Source organism: Rattus norvegicus, chromosome 11 (assembly GCF_021556685.1).
Source record: "Rattus norvegicus strain SHRSP/BbbUtx chromosome 11, alternate assembly SHRSP_T2T, whole genome shotgun sequence".
NCBI lineage: Eukaryota > Metazoa > Chordata > Mammalia > Rodentia > Muridae > Rattus > Rattus norvegicus.
In genome coordinates, this window is record NC_141544.1 from 98,514,311 (window position 1) to 98,533,181 (window position 18,871).

At 38.3% G+C, this 18,871-nt stretch overlaps 1 protein-coding gene across 14 annotated transcripts in view; it reads right to left on the minus strand.

Moving 5' to 3' along the window:
* The window catches only part of Spidr (scaffold protein involved in DNA repair), a 236,145-nt gene that overhangs the window by 79,641 nt on the left and 137,633 nt on the right, over window positions 1–18,871 (minus strand). For all 14 annotated transcript variants that reach the window (XR_015632854.1, XR_015632855.1, XM_087576797.1 and 11 more), the window contains 1 exon segment: window positions 632–821. Coding sequence is in view for 12 of the 14 variants with exons in the window: in XM_087576797.1 (XP_087432923.1) it covers window positions 632–821 (190 nt within the window). In the remaining 2 variants the exon portion in view is untranslated.

Sequence of the window (18,871 nt, forward strand, 5' to 3'; positions counted from 1 at the left end):
TATTTTCCCTATCTCTAGCTTTTCATCTTAGTGGTCTGTGCCGTGATGATTCTAGTAATCCAGAGAATTTGAGGCCAGTGTACTGGAACCAGACTCCCAAAGCTGAGAGTCTTTATGGACATATGGACCCTGCCCACTACTGGTGAATTATAGTGAAATTCCAAATTCATTTTGGATTAGCTCAGAGCCCCCCCACTCAAATTATACTAAATCAATTTCTATCTTATAACCTTAAACATAATTATAAAGCTCTACTTAAAGAATATAGATATGATGTTTCCTAAAGAAATCAGAAAGTTTAATAAAGGTTTAAAACTCTTAATTTCAAAAGGAACATAGAGAAATACTTTCTGAGTCCTGACTATAATAACCATGGGACTGAAAGTACTTTCTTGCATTAATAGATGGAGCTAAAGATTAAGAATACATGATGGAGGGATGGAAAACTGTAATGACACCATGACTAAATGCTAGTGAGCTTTCATTATCTACTGGCATAATGATAATAACAATATGCACTAACATATATAGTTGAGGACAGAAGATAAACATTCATTTTTTCACAGGTCCTGTCAGATACAGATACAAGTACTACTACAAGTGTAAAAATCATAAGCCAGTGAGGATTTACCTGGCTGCTGGATGAACTGTTTGTTATGCCCTTGATTCTAAACCTCTGGGCCAAAGTTATATTTCTCCTTGGAAGAGATGTGTCCTGACTGTACAGGTCTTCATGCACTGTTTCTTTTGCAATAGCTTTCTGACAAAAATAAGTATTTAGAATAATAGAGAAACTTCCATTTGGGATAAGAAGTTTTTGCCTGAAAAAGAAAAAGAAATTTATCAGTTTATTTATAACTTGGGTTCTTATATTTTTTGTTAAGCAAAAAATATTGTAGTTAAATTAAGACAATGCACTAAATTACAGCATTCTTAACAACAGACCAGGGCATGGCATGACAGCTGCCCAGGATCTTGAAAGAGAGCGCCATTTATAACAATTGATAGCTAAGGACCTTGCCAGCCAGCAGAATCTATAGCCCAAAACAAGTAAGTATGACTCAATGACAGAACTTTACTTTCCCAGTGAAGATCTTGAAAGTCCTATATTAGTAATGGAAGGTCATCCCTAGGCACCCTGCCTATCTGGGAGACCCATGACCTCTCAGAAGAAATACAGGTACAAAGAATGAGCAAAGACAATGAGTATCAAAGAAGCACTTAAACACTGAACTGGATATTATTTAAAAAATAAAATCTTTATATATTTAAGCAACTTTAATTGTTCAAAGAATTTTACATTAAAAGATATAAGAACTTGGACCCTTGATATCAAAATTATTGGTGTGAAACAGACAAACAAGCTGAAAACATATCAAACAAAACTCAGTCCTCTAATGTGATAAAACACTTTAATGCACATTCTTTAAAACAAGATGTGCTGTTAATAAGAAAAATTGAAAACCTCAGGTTCTGGAAGGAAGAATTTGATACATATGCCACTTTAGTCTCTCATTAAACCACACTGATGGATGGAGAAAAGGCAGATAATACTTAGGGAGAACAGAAGGAGAGAGAGGGAGGGAGATGGACAAACACATGCACACAAACACACAAACAGCACCTGAGGAATGATACAGTAGTAAGCGCAGTAAGCACTTTTAACCACGAATTTCTGGACTCTTACACAGTTCAGGAGTACCTATCTAGGGAATGGTGCTATTCAAAGTGGTCCAGAATTTTCCATATCCATCGAATACAGTTCCCCAAAGACACACCCATAGGCCAATGTGATGTAGATGATCCTTCCCAGATGATTCTAAGTCATGTCAAATTGACAAATCATGCTATCTATCACTACTCACAATAAGAACCAACGTTTTCTATAAAGGAACAAAGCAAGGACCAACTTAGCAACACAGAAATATCCTAAGACAATTAACTCTTTATTTTCACTTGTATTGAAAAACTCATTGATATACATAAAGGAAACTCTTTTAACTTTATAAAATGACAACTAAAGTAAATGCTAAGAAGGAACTCAAAAACTTGTCTCTTTCTACATTTTTATTAAATATTATGCTAAAAGTCCTAGTCCAAAAAAGAGGTACAGTAAGGAAAGAGCAAGCAAACACACCATAAGAGAAGTAGATCAATATGACTTTCCCCACATGCATGCTTTGACATAGATCTCATGTCGTGCAAGCTGGCTTCAAACTCTGTATATGGTTGAGGATGATCTCGAACTTGTGATCTTCACTTCTTCAATCTTGTTATTCAACATCATGGCCAAAGATAGAAATACATACAAATACCCATGGTTATTCTGGCTAAGGGTTTGTCTGTCTTCTTGATTTTCTCAAAGACCCAGCTCCTGGTTTTGTTGATTCTTTGTATAGTTCTTTTTGTTTCTATTTGGTTGATTTCGGTTCTGAGTTTGATCATTTCCTGCCATCTACTCTTCTTGGGTGAATTTGCTTCTTTTTGTTCTAGAGGTTTCAGGTGTGCTGTCAAGGTGCTAGTGTATGCTTTCTCCAGTTTCTTTTGGAGGCACTCAGAGCCATGATTTTTCCTCTTAGCACTGCTTTCATTGTGTCCCATTAGTTTAAATATGTAGTGCCTTCATTTTCATTAAATTCTAAAAGGTCTTTAATTTCTTTCTTTATTTCCTCCGTTACCAAGTTATCATTGAGCAGAACATTGTTCAGCTTCCATATGTATGTGAATTTTCTATTGTTTTTGTTGTTATTGAAAACCAGCCTTAGACCGTGGTGGTCTGACAGAATACATGGGATTAATTCAATGTTCTTGTATCTGTTGAGGTTTGTTTTGTGTCTGAGTATACGGTTGATTTTTGATAAGGTACCATGAGATGCTGAGAAGAAGGTTTAGGGTGAAATGTTCTGTGGATATCAGTTAAATTCTTTTGGTTGATAACTTCTGTTAGTTTAACTGTGTCTCTGTTTAGTCTCTGTTTCCATGATCTGTCCATTGGTGAGAGTGGGGTGTTGAAGTCTCCTATTATTTGTGAGGATCAACATATGCTTTGAGCTTTAATAACGTTTCTTTTACAATCGTGGGTGGGTGCCCTTGCATTTGTGGCATAGATGTTCAGAACTGAGAGTTCGTCTTGGTGGGTTTTTCCTTTGATGTGAATATTGTGTCCCTCCCCATCTTTTTTGATAACTTTTGGTTAAAAGTCTATTTTATTGGATATTAAAATGGCTAGTCCAGCTTGTTTCTTGGGACAATTTGCTTGGATTTTTTTTTCCAGCCTTTTACTTGTAGGTAGTGTCTATCTTTGTCCCTGAGGTGTGTGTCCTGTATACAACAAAATGCTAGATCCCATCTATGAATTTGATATATTAGCTTCTGTCTCTTTATTGGGGAATTGAGTCCATTGATGATGAAAGATATTAGGGACCAATGATTGTTGCTTCCAGTTATTTTTGTTGTTAGAGGTGGAATTATGTTTGTGTGCTTCTTTTCAGTTTGTTGTGATAACATTAATTTCTTGCTCTTTCTTGAGGGAAATTTCCCTCCTTGTGTTGGACTTCTCCTTTTATCCTCTGTAGGGCGGCATTAGGGGAAAGACATTGATTAAATATTGAGAGTTTTGCTGGGTATAATAGCCTGGGCTGGCTTTTTTGTTCTCTTAGGGTCTATATGACATCTGACCTTATAGCTTTTAGAGTCACTCTTGAGAAGTCTGGTGTATTTCTGAAAAGTCTGACTTCATATATTACTTGACCTTTTGCCTTGCAACTTAATGACTTGATTTAGAACTCCCAACCAACATGGTTTTTAAGAGAAAATGGAATTTTAAGAGGAAAGAGAATGTAAACATTTTCTTGAATTATTATATTTCTTTGAGCATAAAATTTGTGCTAATAATAATGTACCAAAGTTGGGTAGTGGTGGTGACTACCCAACTATTACTTTCTTAGGAGAGATTCCTAATAGAGTCTCTCACCAATGGACAGACCATGGAAACAGAAACTAAACAGAGACACAGTGAAACTAATAGAACTAATGAACCAAATGGATTTAACAGATCTCTACAAAACATTTCACCTTGAAACAAAAGAATATACCTTCTTCTGAGCACCTCCTGGTACCTTTTCAAAAATCAATCATATAATCAAAAACAAAACAAACCTCAACAGATTCAAGAACATTGAATTAATTCCACTGAAGGCACAGAGAGTGTTTCCAAATCATCAAAATCAGAAATGAAAAGGGAAATATGACAATAGAAACCAAGGAAATTTAAAAAATTATCAGATCCTACAAAACTGGAAAATACAAAGGAAATGGACAATTCTCTAGAAAGATATCAGGTACCAAAGTTAAATCACGATCAGATAACCAACAGTCCCATAAAACCTAAGGAAGTAGAAGCAGTCATTACAAGTCTCCCAACCAAAAAGGCCCAGGATTAAATATTAAAAGCAGTAAGAGAAAAAGGTCAAGTAACATTTAAAGACAGACCTATTAGAATTACACCAGACTTCTCAACAGAGACTATGAAAGCCAGAAGATCCTGGACAGATGTCATACAGACCCTAAGAGAACACAAATGCCAGCCCAGGCTACTGTATCCAGCAAAACTCTCAATTAACATAGATGGAGAAACCAAGATATTCCATGACAAAATCAAAATTACACAATATCTTACTGCAAATCCAGCCATACAAAGGACAATAAATGGTAAAGACTAAAACAAGGGGGCAAGCTACGCCCTAGAAAAAGCAAGAAACTAATTGTCTTGGCAACAAAACAAAGAGAAGAAAAACACACAAACATAATCTCACATCCAAATATGAATATAACAGGAAGCAATAATCACTATTCCTTAACACCTCTCAACATTAATGGACTCAATTCCCCAATAAAAAGACACAGATTAAAAAACTGGATATACAATGAGGACCCTGCATTCTGTTGCCTACATGAAACACACCTCAGAGACAAAGACAGACACAACCTCAGAGTGAAAGGCTGGAAAACAACTTTCCAAGCAAATGGTCTGAAGAAGCAAGCTGGAGTAGCCATTCTAATATCTAATAAAATCGATTTTCAACTAAAAGTCATCAAAAAAGATAAGGAAGGACACTTCATATTCATCGAAGGAAAAATCCACCAAGATGAACTCTCAATCCTAAATATCCATGCTCCAAATACAAGGGCACCTACATATATAAAAGAAAGCTTATGAAAGCGTAAAGCAAACATTGTACCTCACACAATAATTGTAGGAGATTTCAACACCCCACTCTCATTAATGGACACATTATGGAAACAGAAATTAAACAGAGACATAGAAAAACTAAGAGAAGTCATGAACCAAATGGACTTAACAGATATTTATACAACATTCTATTCTAAAACAAAAAGATATACCTTCTTCTCACCAGCTCATGGTACTTTCTCCAAAATTGACCATATAATCGGTCATAAAACAGGCCTCAACAGATTCAGGAAGATAGAAATAATGCCATTTATCCTATCAGATCGCCATGGACTAAGGCTGGTCTTCAATAACAATAAGGAAAGAACATCCACATATATGTGGAAGTCGAACAATGCTCTACTCAAGGATAACCTGCTCAAGGAAGAAATAAAGAAAGAAATTAAAGACTTCTTAGAATTTAATAAAATGAAAGGACAACATACCCAAACTTATGGGACACAATGAAAGCTGTGCTAAGAGGAAAACTCAGCTCTGAGTGCCTGCAGAAAGAAATAGGAGAGAGCATATGTCAGCAGCTTGACAGCATACCTAAAAGCCCTAGAATAAAAAGAAGCAAATACACCCAGGAGGAGTAGAAGGCAGGAAATAATCAAACTCAGAGCTGAAATCAACCAAGTAGAAACAAAAATGACCATACAAAGAATCAGCAGAACCAAAAGCTGATTCTTTGAGAAAATCAACAAGATAGATAAACTCTTAGCCAGACTAACAAGAGGACACAGAGAGTGTATACAAATTAACAAAATCAGAAAAGGGAGACATAACAAAAGAATCAGAGGAAATTTAAAAAAACATCATCAGATCCTACTACAAAAGCCTATATTCAACAAAACTTGAAAATCTGGAGGAAATGGACAATTTCCTAGACAGATACCAGGTACCAAAGTTAAATCAGGAACAGATAAACCATTTAAACAACCCCATAACTTCTAAAGAAATAGAATCAGTCATTAAAAGTCTCCCAACCAAAAAGAACCCAGGTCCAGTTGGGTTCACTGCAGAATTCTATCAGACCTTCATAGAAGACCTCACACCAATACTATTCAAACTATTCCACAAAATTGAAACAGATGGAGCGCTACCGAATTCCTTCTATGAAGCCACAATTACTCTTATACCTAAACCACACAAAGACCCAACAAAGAAAGAGAATTTCAGACCAGTTTCCCTTATGAATATCAACGCAAAAATACTCAATAAAATTCTAGCAAACTGAATCCAAGAGCACATCAAAACAATCATCTACCATGATCAAGTAGGCTTCATCCCAGGCATGCAGGGATGGTTTAATATACCATCAACGTGATCCATTATATAAACAAACTGAAAGAACAAAACCACATGATCATTTCATTAGACGCCAAGAAACCATTTGACAAAACTCAACACCCCTTCATGATAAAAGTCCTAGAAAGAACAGGAATGCAAGGCCCATACCTTAACATAATAAAAGCCATATACAGCAAACCAGTAGCTAACATTAAACTAAATGGAGAGAAACTTGAAGTAATCCCACTAAAATCAGGGACTAGACAAGACTGCCCACTCTCTCCCTAGTTATTCAATATAGTTCTTGAAGTTCTAGCCAGAGCAATCAGACAACAAAAGGAGGTCAAGGGGATACAGATCGGAAAAGAAGAAGTCAAAATATCACTATTTGCAGATGATATGATAGTATATTTAAGTGATCCCAAAAGTTCCACCAGAGAACTACTAAAGCTGATAAACAACTTCAGCAAAGTGGCTGGGTATAAAATTAACTCAAATAAATCAGTAGCCTTCCTCTACACAAAAGAGAAACAAGCCGAGAAAGAAATTAGGGAAACGACATCCTTCATAATTGTCCCAAATAATATAAAATACCTCGGTGTGACTTTAACCAAGCAAGTGAAAGATCTGTATGATAAGAACTTCAAGCCTCTGAAGAAAGAAATTGAAGATCTCAGAAGATGGAAAGACCTCCCATGCTCATGGATTGGCAGGATTAATATAGTAAAAATGGCCATTTACTAAAAGCGATTGACAGATTCAATGCAATCCCCACCAAAACGCCAATCCAATTCTTCATAGAGTTAGACAGACCAATTTGCAAATTCATCTGGAATAAAAATAAACCCAGGATAGCTAAAACTATCCTCAACAATAAAAGAACTTCTGGGGAATCACTATCTCTGAACTCAAGCAGTATTACAGAGCAATAGTGATAAAAACTGTATGGTATTGGTAAAAGAGACAGACAGGTAGACCAGTGGAATCGAATTGAAGACCCAGAAATGAACCCACACAACTATGGTCACTTGATTTTTGACAAAGGAGCCAAAACCATCCAATGGAAAAAAGATAGCAATTTCAGCAAATGGTGCTGGTTCAACTGGAGGTCAGCATGTAGAAGAATGCAGATCAATCCATGCTTATCACCCTGTACAAAGCTTAAGTCCAAGTGGAACAAGGACCTCTACATCAAACCAGATACACTCAAACTAATAGAAGAAAAAGTGGGGAAAAGTCTCAAACACATGGGCACTGAGGAAAATTTCCTGAATAAAACACCAATGGTTTATGCTCTAAGATCAAGAATCAGGAAATGGGATCTCATAAAACTGCAAAGCTTATGTAAGGCAAAGGACACTGTCATGAGGACAAAATGGAAATCAACAAATTGGGAGAAGGTCTTTACCAATCTTACATCCAATAGAGGGGTAATATCCAATATATACAAAGATCTCAAGAAGAATCAAATAACCCTATTAAAAAATGGGGTAGAGAGCTAAACAAAGAATTCTCAGCTGAGGAATATTAAATGGTTGAGAAGCACCTAAAGAAATGTTCAACATCCTTAGTCATCACAGAAATATAAATCAAACAACCCTGAGATTTCACCTCACACCAGTGAGAATGGGTAAGATCAAAAACTCAGGTGACAGCAGATGCTGGCGAGGATGTGGAGAAAGAGGAACACTCCTCCATTGTTGGTGGGATTGTGAGCTGGTACAACCACTCTGGAAACCAGTCTGGAGGTTCCTCCGAAAATTGGACATAGTACTACCTGAGGACCCAGCTATACCACTGCTGAGCATATACCCAAAGATGGTCCAACAAATAACAAAGACACATGCTCCATTATGTTCATAGCAGCCTTATTTATAATAGCCAGAAGCTGGAAAGAACCCAGATGCCCTTCAACAGAAGACTGGATACAGAAAATGCGGTACATCTACACAATGGAGTACTATGGATATGGAGACAAAGTTTGGAGCAGAGACTGAAGGAATGGCCATTCAGAGCCTGCCCCACCTGGGTATACAGCCCATATATCTAGCCACCAAAACTAGTTAATATTGACGAAGCCAAGAAGTGCATGGCCATAGGAAACTGATAAAGCTGTTTCCTGAGAGGTTCATCCAGAGCATTTCAAATACTAAAGTGTGGATGGTTCAGTCCTTCTTAGAAAGGGAAAGAAAAATATTCATAGGAGGAGATATGGAGACAAAGTTTGGAGCAGAGACTGAAGAAACGGCTGTTGAGATCCTGCCCCACCTCCAGATCCAGCCCATATACATATATAGAGCATGGTGAATGCTTGCAGCCAATCTTTGAACTGAGAATGGGGTCCCCAATGGAGGAGTTAGATAAAGGGTTAAAGGAGCTGAAAGGGCTTACAATCCCATAAGAACAACAATACTAACCAACCAGAGTTCCCAGGGACTAAACCACGATTCAAAGATGTGGACTGATGCATGACTTCAGCTGCATATGTAACAGAGGATGGCCTTGTTGAGCAACAGAGGGAGGAGAAGCCCTTGGTCCTGCCAAGGCTGGACAACCTTCAACCTTCCCCTCCCCCTGCCACACACACACATACACACACACACACACACACACACACACACACACACACACACACACACAAAATGTAGGGGAATGTCAGGGCTGGAAGACAGGAAGGGTTCAGTGGTTGGGTGGGGGAAGGGGACATTTGATATGTAAATAAAAATATACAATAAAAAATACAGGCTTATGGCTCTCCCCCCATTCCCCCTCATTTCTCCATCTCTAAAAGAAATACAGGCATATATATGGATTCTCAATTCTATTCCACTAGCCAATGTTGGTTTTTATGGCAGCACTATGTTATTTTTGTTACAGTAGCATAGTAATTTGAAATAATGATACTTCCAGCATTTTTTTAATTGTTCAAGATTATTTTGGCAATCCTAGTTTTTTTTTGTGGATGTTGCCTTTGGATCTTTTCAACTGGAATATCTTCAGAACCTCGCTAATTAGGAATGAACCCTGAAGGGGGCTCTCAAGGGGGAGAACAAAGGGAAAGAGGTTTAATGGGAAAGGAAGGGTTAACTTTGAGAGATAAGAACAGGGAAGAGTAGAAAATAGGGAGAGAGATACCTAAAACTAAAGAACTTCTGGAAAAAATATAAAAAACTACTATTGCAGAAAAGTCCTACAATATAATACATACATGTATAATTTAAATTGAGTTAACGTATTAAAGAGCAGCAATGTCCCCACTATATCACAGGCTAACAAATGTTCAGTGTCTTTTGGAGGTATTAGCCAGTGAAGTCCCAACAGTCACTCACTCAAACATTGTGAACTTTTGCCACTGCACTTGGTATCCTCCAGAACTTGACTACAAGACCTGCTTGTACAGAGAACTCAGAGTAGTACTGATGCAGAAGCTTCATTCCTAAGAGCTGCCTTCATAATGCTGGCAGGTGCTATGTATGCTGCCACAGTAGATCAACAGTCATCTCTCTTACAGATGAGAACCTTGCAATCTAATGCAATGACAGGCATGGCAAGACATGTCCACTGTCCTAACATTGTACCAATGTCATGGGAATAATCAATTCCTTTTCCTAAGAGAATGGATTAAAGGCCTGCTGCACAGTGTGTAATATATACTGAGGCCAAGAACCTGTGGCTAAAAAGGTCACAGGCTCTAGGGGAGAACCCACTTCTCTAACTCTCCTAAAGCACTGAAGTATTATAGCAACTCCACGTGACATATTGCTACACCCATACACTAGTGCATCTCTCAAATCTCATCCAAGCCTTGTTTTCTAATAGTAGATGGTGTTCAATAGACCCACACGTAGTACAGGGGCAGAGAGTAAGAGTCTGGAGCTCTCTGCCCTAAATGGGACATCTATAACACCTCTTCTTGCCAACAATCAGGGATCATTGTGGAAGGAATAAGAAATGTTTTCTTTGGTGTTGATTTTTAAAAGCTGTTAGGGTTCTTAGATCTAAAACTCTAATAAATGTGGCTCTCCTCCCAGGTCTGTGCTCTCTAGAGGATTTTCTCTTTGACTCCAACAATTTGACAATTAGTTTAAGTTTTCATACCATGATTGCTTATAGAAGTCTGTGATTTTCTATACCTACCTGATAGGCACTCCAATGTAAGAAGTAAGTGTGGGCTCTCTGGCCTCAAAATGCTCTGCTGGGGTCTTGTAACATGGCCCAGTGGGTATGTGTTACCAAACTGGATAACCTGCATTTGATCCCTGGGACCCACATGAAAAGTCATACTCTGACCTCCATATGTATGCTGTGGCACACATGAATATGTTCTTCCATCCAACGTATATAATAAAAAGTAGTAAAAAAAAATGTTAAGTGCAGAACTTTTCACTTACGAGAGCACACTGCAGCTGAGGTTACTGAAATAAGAGCTATGCAAGATTGCAGACTGAGGTCAGTATTTCATCATGGATGTGCTATCGCTTGCCGCAGTGCAGGAGTGCCATTTCCTTCAGTGGTGTAAGCACTGATACACTGCCCCTGCTGCAGTGAATGTTCTCTCTCACTCATGCTAATACACGCAACCCTAATTCACTTCAGAGTTCACACATAAAAAGAAAACAGAAAATTAGGAGGAAGCCTTGCTGAGAGAAGGATTTCAGTGGGAGAAGGGATCTCTGGCAGAGACTAACTGGAATAAAAACAACTAAGATTCATTCCATCCAAGACACAGACAGTCCAGTATTCCTTACAGGATGCTTCTTCAGTATGAGATAGTAAATTCTGGAGCAGGCCCCAAAGACCAGTCCTTTTCTCTGTCTTTTCCAGACCCAGAGGCTCTAAATTTGGTTCAAGGAAATGATTCAATACACTACTTTTTAGGGTGTGAGGGCTGACTTGCCTTTATAGGCACTGGAAAAAGAATCCATTCAGATTCATCTTCTATAGTAGGTGACAGATATCTTCATACATCTATCGAATTACAGAGACTTTTTCTGGTTTTTATGACTAGAGAGGAGAAGCACACTCCATAGATATTCCCCATAACTTTAGCCAACTGTGTCTACGGCTTGTGCTCCCTCTAGAGTAAGTGAGAGAGAGTCAGGTCCACCAGGTGCACATCAAAGCCTCTCCTTTTAGAAGCTCTTTCTTACATACAGAAGAGTTTAAAAAGAACAAGGAAAAGGAAGTCTCCTGTTTTCATCTGCATCTATTAACACAGTAGAAGTAAGCAGTAACTCAGCTGGTACAGGCAAAACTGGAAGTTTTAAAGGGGAGGGTTCTCTGCCCCACTCCCAATTCCAGTAAGTGGAATATCAGGATCCTCCACAGAATCATGTGACTGCAGGCAGCCAGCAGCTTCCCACTGACACTGTATGTAAATGAACTCCGTCACCTCTTGGGTTTTCCCCTCTCCTCTCCCTGCTCTTTATAAAGAACACAAAATCATACAGAGTAACTAGCTGAAGTCTGCTCTGTACTTTTAATTGCAGGCAGCATGCCAGAGTACAAACACAATGACTGAATTCAGTTTTACAAGTAAACACTGGAACTGAATTCACCCTCGTCCGGGAAGAATGCCTCTGAGCACAGCTAGCAGGAAATCCAATTCAAAACAGGGTGTGTCGTCCTTGATTCACACTGTGGCCTTTATACCTTTCATAAAATTCTTTGCATAGTAAAGTTTCCTTCTTTAAAATGTTCCCACAGAGACTAATATTCATTCACGACATTATACTCAGAAATGCTTTGTAAGAAATGTCTGAATTCCAACAACTACCTTTGGTAGAGATCTTTAGCCCCTATTTTTCCTCTTGGTTACCAATTGTTGAATAATAACTTCCATCAATCATTCTTCTACCAACTCCCTTCTAATCTCTGAGTTCACTCTGACTTCATGCCAACTTTCAATTCCCCTCTTGTTCTGAAGTTCCCCTGATAAGTTCAGATGAAAATGCTGAGGTCCTGAGAGAACTAGGACAGTCACATACTTTGGCTCAACCATATCAGAACTGTGCCAGTTGGTTCCTCTGCCTGTTTCTTGTGCCTCCAGAGTTGGCGAAAACTATCAAACAACTTCAAGAAGATACACATATATACAAGTGCTGGCCTCTAGTTCTACGAAGGGCCTCAGGAGAGGTCTGGACTTATGCCAGCTGCCTATGGCCAGCCTTCCCAAAATTATGCTGTAATTATAGAAGTCCAGAGGGACTTTGGTCCAGCATGTAAAACAGCAAGCTAAAAGTCAGTTACCAACATATTAAACTGTATATGTATAGGAGGAAAAACAGGAGAAATGATGCATGGTTTTCACAAATTGAAAGGTTTAGGTGTGGAGGAAGAGAATATGTCTTAATTAAATCATGACACATTATCAAGTATTATCAAGCTTGAAGGCCACAGAGGACGGGCACTCAGTTATAATGACATCTGGACTTCACTTACTGCTTCTGACAAAAATGGCGAGCACTGGCAGTGCCTTGCTCTATTTGTGCTCACAGTTGAACATATACCATAAAATCCACAGGCATTTAAATTTCTAATTGTATAGAAGTGCCCTCTAACCTGCTGAGCTATTAAAATCAAGGTTAACTGTTTTCAACATCGTCATTTCTGAAGGACTTGACTGCTCTACTAATACTGTCTAGTCTCAGCCCACTCGATTCTAAGGCGGGTTATAGTGTCCACATCATAAGATGCTGTCTCTCCTTAGGACCTCCATGTACTCCCAGAGCAACAGTACAAATTCATGCTGGACACACTTTCTAATCCCTCCCAGTTCTTTTGGGAGCAAAAAAGGATCTTGGAAAACCAAGGACCTAGGAGCTAAGAAAAAAGCCAAAATGAGATCATTTGATGTTCCTAGTTACATACAAATTACCTTCACCTTCATAGTGGGAAGATATGGGCTCTCTTCCTTTGGGTCATGATGATAAAACTTTCCATTCCTTATTACCTACAGTTTCCTTCTATACATATATTACTATGATGATCTCATTTGGGGCCTAAACACCCCAGGCAACGTTCTCTTGCTTCAGGAGTACTTAAGTCTCTTCAATTTACACTAATCTCATTAGAATGCATTTTATTAAAAATGGTGGTAATGAAAATCCCGTGGGAGATAGAGCTGGACTCTCAGAAGTACAGACAAACACAAGGAAAATAGGTATAGAAGAGAGGGAAGACTCCCAACTTAAAAAGCCAGTAAGTATCTTCAACAAAATTATACAAGAAAACTTCCCTAACCTAAAGAAAGAGATGCCCATAAACATAAAAGAAGCCTACAGAGTTCCAAACAGATTGGACCAGAAAGAAACTGCTCCTGTCACATAATAGTCAAAACACCAAATGCAAAGAACAAAGAAAAAAAATTTAAAAGCAGTAAGGGAAAAAGGTCAAATAACAAATAAAGGCAGACTTATCAGAATTACACCAGACTTCTCAAAAGAGACTCTAAAAACCAGAAGATCCAGGGCAGATGTAGAAACACAAATGCTAGCCCAGGCTACTGTATACAACAAAACTCTCAATTAACATAGATGGAGAAACCAAGATATTCCATGACAAAACCAATATACACAATATCTTTCTACAAATCCATTCTTTTTTTTTAAAAGATTTATTCATTTATTATATATATGTACACTGTAGCTGTCTTCAGATACACCAGAAGAGGGCATCAGATCTCTTTACAGATGGTTGTGAGCCATCATGTGGTTGCTGGGAATTGAACTCAGGACCTCTGGAAGAGCAGTTGGTGCTCTTAACAGCTGAGCCATCTCTCCATCCCCTACAAATCCATTCTTACAAACAATAATAGATGGAAAATTCCAACATGAGGAGGGAAGTTATACCCTAGAAAAAGCAAGAAAGTAACCTCCTCTCAACAAACCCAAAAGAAGAGAGCCACATAATTCTACCTCTAACAATAAAAATAATAGGAAGCGAAAATCACTATTCCTTAATAACTCTCAACATCAATGGACTCAATTCCCCCCAAAAAAACATAGCCTAACAGACTGGATACCTAAAGAGGACCCACCATTTTGCTGCATACAGAAAACACACCTCATTGACAAAGACAGATACTACCTCAGAGTAAAAGGCTAGAAAACAATTTTCCAGGCAAATGGTCCAAAAAAACAAGCTGGAGTAGCCACTCTAATATTAAATAAAATAGAATTTCAATCAAAAGTTACCAAAAAAGATTAGGAAGGACACGTCATATTCATCAAAGGAAAAATCCACCAAGATGAACTTTCAATTCTGAATATCTATCTCCAAATGCAAGGGCACCTACATTCATAAAAGAAATCTTACTAAAGCTCAAAGCACAAATTGTACCTCACACAGTAATACAGGGAGATTTCAAGACCCCACTCTCATCAATGTACACATCATGGAAACAGAAACTAAACAGACAAATAGAGAAACTAACAGAAGTTATGAACCAAATGGATTTAACAACTATCTATAGAACATTTCATCATAAAACAAAAGATATACCTTCTTCTCAGCACCTCACAGTACCTTCCCCGTAATTGACCATATAGTTGGCCACAAAACAGGCCTCAACAGATACAGGAAGATAGAAATAATCCCATGTATCCTATCAGATCACCATGGACTAAGGCTGGTCTTCAATAACAACAAAAATGACAGAAAGCCCACATGGAAGCTAAACAATACTCTATTCAATGATAACTGGATCAAGGAAGAAATAAGGAAAGAAATTAAAAAGACTTCTTAGAATTTAATGAAAATGACCCAAACTTATGGGACACAATGAAAGCAGTGCTAAGAGGAAAGCTCATAGCTCTGAGTGACTCCAAAAGGAAACTGGAGAGAGTGTACAGTAGTAGCTTGATAACACACCTGAACTCTCTAGAACAAAAAGAAGCAAATACACACAAGAGGAATAGAAAACAAGAAATATTCAAAACTCAGAGCTGAAATCAACCAAGTAGAAACAAAAGAAACTATACAAAGAATCAACAAAACTAGGATCTGGTTCTTTGAGAAAAATCAACAAGATACATAAACCCTTAGCCAGACTAACCAGAGGGCAGAGAGACAGTATCCAAACTAACAAAATCAGAAATGGAAAGCGAGACATAACAACAGAACCCATCTTACTATAAAAGCCTATATTCAACAAAACTGGAAAATCTAGATGAAATGGACAATTTTTGAGATAGGTACCAGGTACCAAAGTTAAATCAGGATCAGATAAAACATCTAAACAGTCCCATAACTCTTAAAGAAATAGAAAGTTATTAAAAGTCTCACAACTAAAAAAAAAAAAAAAAAAGCAAGCCCAGGACCAGATGTTTCTAGTGGAGAATTCTAGCAGAACTTCATAGAAGACCTAATACAAATACTGTCCAAATTGTTCCACAAAATAAAAACAGGAGGAACACTACCCAATTCCTTGTATGAATCCACAATTACGCTTATGCCTAAACGACAAAAGGGCCCAATAAAGAAAGAGATCTTCTGACCAATTTTCCTTATGAATATCAATGCAAAAATACTCAATAAAATTTTCTGAAACCAAATCAAAGAACACATCAAAATGATCATCCATCATGATCAAGTAGGCTTCATCCCAGGGATGCAGGGATGGTTTAACATACGAAAATCCATCAATGTAATCCACTATATAAACAAAGTCAAAGAAAAAAAAAAACCAAATGATCATCTCATTAGATGCTGAGAAAGCATTTGGCAAAATTCAACACTATTTCATGTTAAAAGTTTTAGAAAGATCAGGAATTCAAGGTCCATACCTGAACATAGTAAAAGCAATATACAGCAAAGCAGTAGCTAATATCAAACTAAATGGAAAGAAACTTGAAGCAATCCCACTCAAATCAGGGACTAGAAAAGGCTGCCCACTCTCTCCCAACTTATTCAATATAGTTCTTGAAGTTCTAGCCAGAGCAATCAGACAAAAAAGGAGGTCAAAGGGATACAAATTGGAAAGGAAGAAGTCAAGTATCACTATTTGCAGATGATATGACAGTATACTTATGTGACCCCAAAATTCCACCAGAAGCTGATAAACAACTTCAGGAAAGTGGCTGGATATAAAATTAACTCAAATAAATCAGTAGCCTTCCTCTACTCAAACGATAAACAGGCTGAGAAAGAAGTTAGAGAAACGACACCCTTCACAATAGTCACAAATAACATAAAATACCCTGCTGTGACTCTAACCAAGCAAGTGAAAGATCTGTATGACAAGAATTTCAAGTCTCTGGAGAAAGAAGTTGAAGAAGATCTCAGAAGATGGAAAGATCTCCCATGCTCAAGGATTGTCAGGATTAATGTAGTAAAATCCAAAAGCAATCTACAGATTCAACGCAATCTCCATCAAAATTCCAACTCATTTTTCATAGTTAGAAAGAGGAATTTGCAAATTCATTTGTAAAAGCAAAAAACCCAGATAGTGAAAACTATTTTCAACTATAAAAGAACTTCTGGGGGAATCACCATCCCTGACTTCAGGGATTGATGTATTACAGAGCAATAGTGATTAAAACTGTATGGTATTAGTACAGAGACAGGCAGGTAGATAATGGAATAGGATTGAAGACCCAGAAATAAACATACACACCTATGGTCACTTGATTTTTGACAAAGGAGTTAAAACCATGTAGTGGAAAAAAGATAGTATTTTCAACAAATGGTGCTGGTTCAACTGGAGGTCAGCATGGAGAAGAATATGAATCGATCCATTCTTATCACCCTGTACAAAGCTTAAGTCCAAGTGGATCAAGTACCTGCACCTAAAAGCAGATACACTCAAACTAATAGAAGAAAAAATGGGGAAGAACCTCTAACACATGGTCACTGGGTAAAATTTCCTGAACAGAACACCAATGGTTTATGCTCTAAGATAAGAACAACAAATGGGACCTCATAGAACTGCAAAGCTTCTGTAAGCCAAAGGACACTGTCATTAGGCAACCAACAGATTGGGAAAAGATCTTTAGCAATCTTAAGTCCAATAGAGAGCTAATATCCAAAATATTCAAAGAACTCAAGAAGTTAGACTCCAGAGAATCAAATAATCCTATCAAAAAATTGGGGTACAGAGCTAAACAAAGAATTCTCAGCTGAGGAATATCGAATGGCTAAGAAGTATCTAAAGAAATGTTCAACATCCTTAGTCATCAGGTTGCAAATCAAAACAACCCTGAGATTCCACCTCACACTAGTCAGAATGGCTAAGATCATAAACTCAGGTGACAGCAGATGCTGGTGAGGATGTGGAGAAGGAGGCACAGTCCTCCATTGTTGGCGAGATTGCAAGCTTGTACAACCACCCTGAAAATCAGTGTGGAGGTCCCTTAGAAGATTGGACATGGTACTAAACAAGGACCCAACTATACCGCTCCTGGGCATATACCCAAATGATGTTGCACTATGTTCATAGCAGCCTATTTATAATAGGCAGAAGCTGGGAAAAATTCAGATGTCCTTCAACAGAGGAATGGATACAGAAAATGTGGTATATATACAGAATGGAGTACTACTCAGCTATTAAAAATAATGACTTCATGAAATTCGTAGGCAAATGGATGGAACTAGAAAATATCATCCTGAGTGAGTTAACCCCATCACAAAAAAACACACATGGTAAGTACTCACTGGTAAGTGGATATTAGCCCAAAATACAGTCCACAGACCACATGAAGCTCAAGAAGAAGGACAACCAAAGTAGTTCAGTCCTTCTTAAAAGGGGGAAGAAAAATATTTGTAGGAAGAGATATGGAGACAAAGTTTGGAGCAGAGACTGAAGGAATGGCCATTCAGATCCTGCCCCACCTTGGGGATCCAGCCCATGTACATACAGTCACCAAACCTAGACAATATTGCTGATGCCAGGAACTGCATGCTGACAGGAGCCTGATATAGCTGTCTCCTGAGAGGCTCTGCCAGAGCCTGACAAAAACAGAGGCAGGTGCTCACAGCCAATCATTGAACTGAGAACGGGGTCCCCACTAGAGGAGATAGAGAAAGCATTGCAAGAGCTGAAGGGGTTTGCAACCCCATAAGAACAACAATGCCAAACAACCAGAGCTCCCAGGGACTGATCCACTACCCAAAGGGTACACATGGACAGATCCATGGCTCCAGCTGCATATGTAGCAAAGGATGGCCTTGTTGAGCACCAGAGGGAGGAGAATCCTTGTGCCAGCCAAGGCTGGACGCCTCAGTGCAAGGGAATGCGAGTGCAAGGAGGCAGAAAAGGGTGGGTGGTTGGGGAACACCCTCAAAGAAGAAGGGGAAGGGGTAGTAGGACAGGGGATAACATTTGTAATGTAAATTTAAAAAATCCCCCCC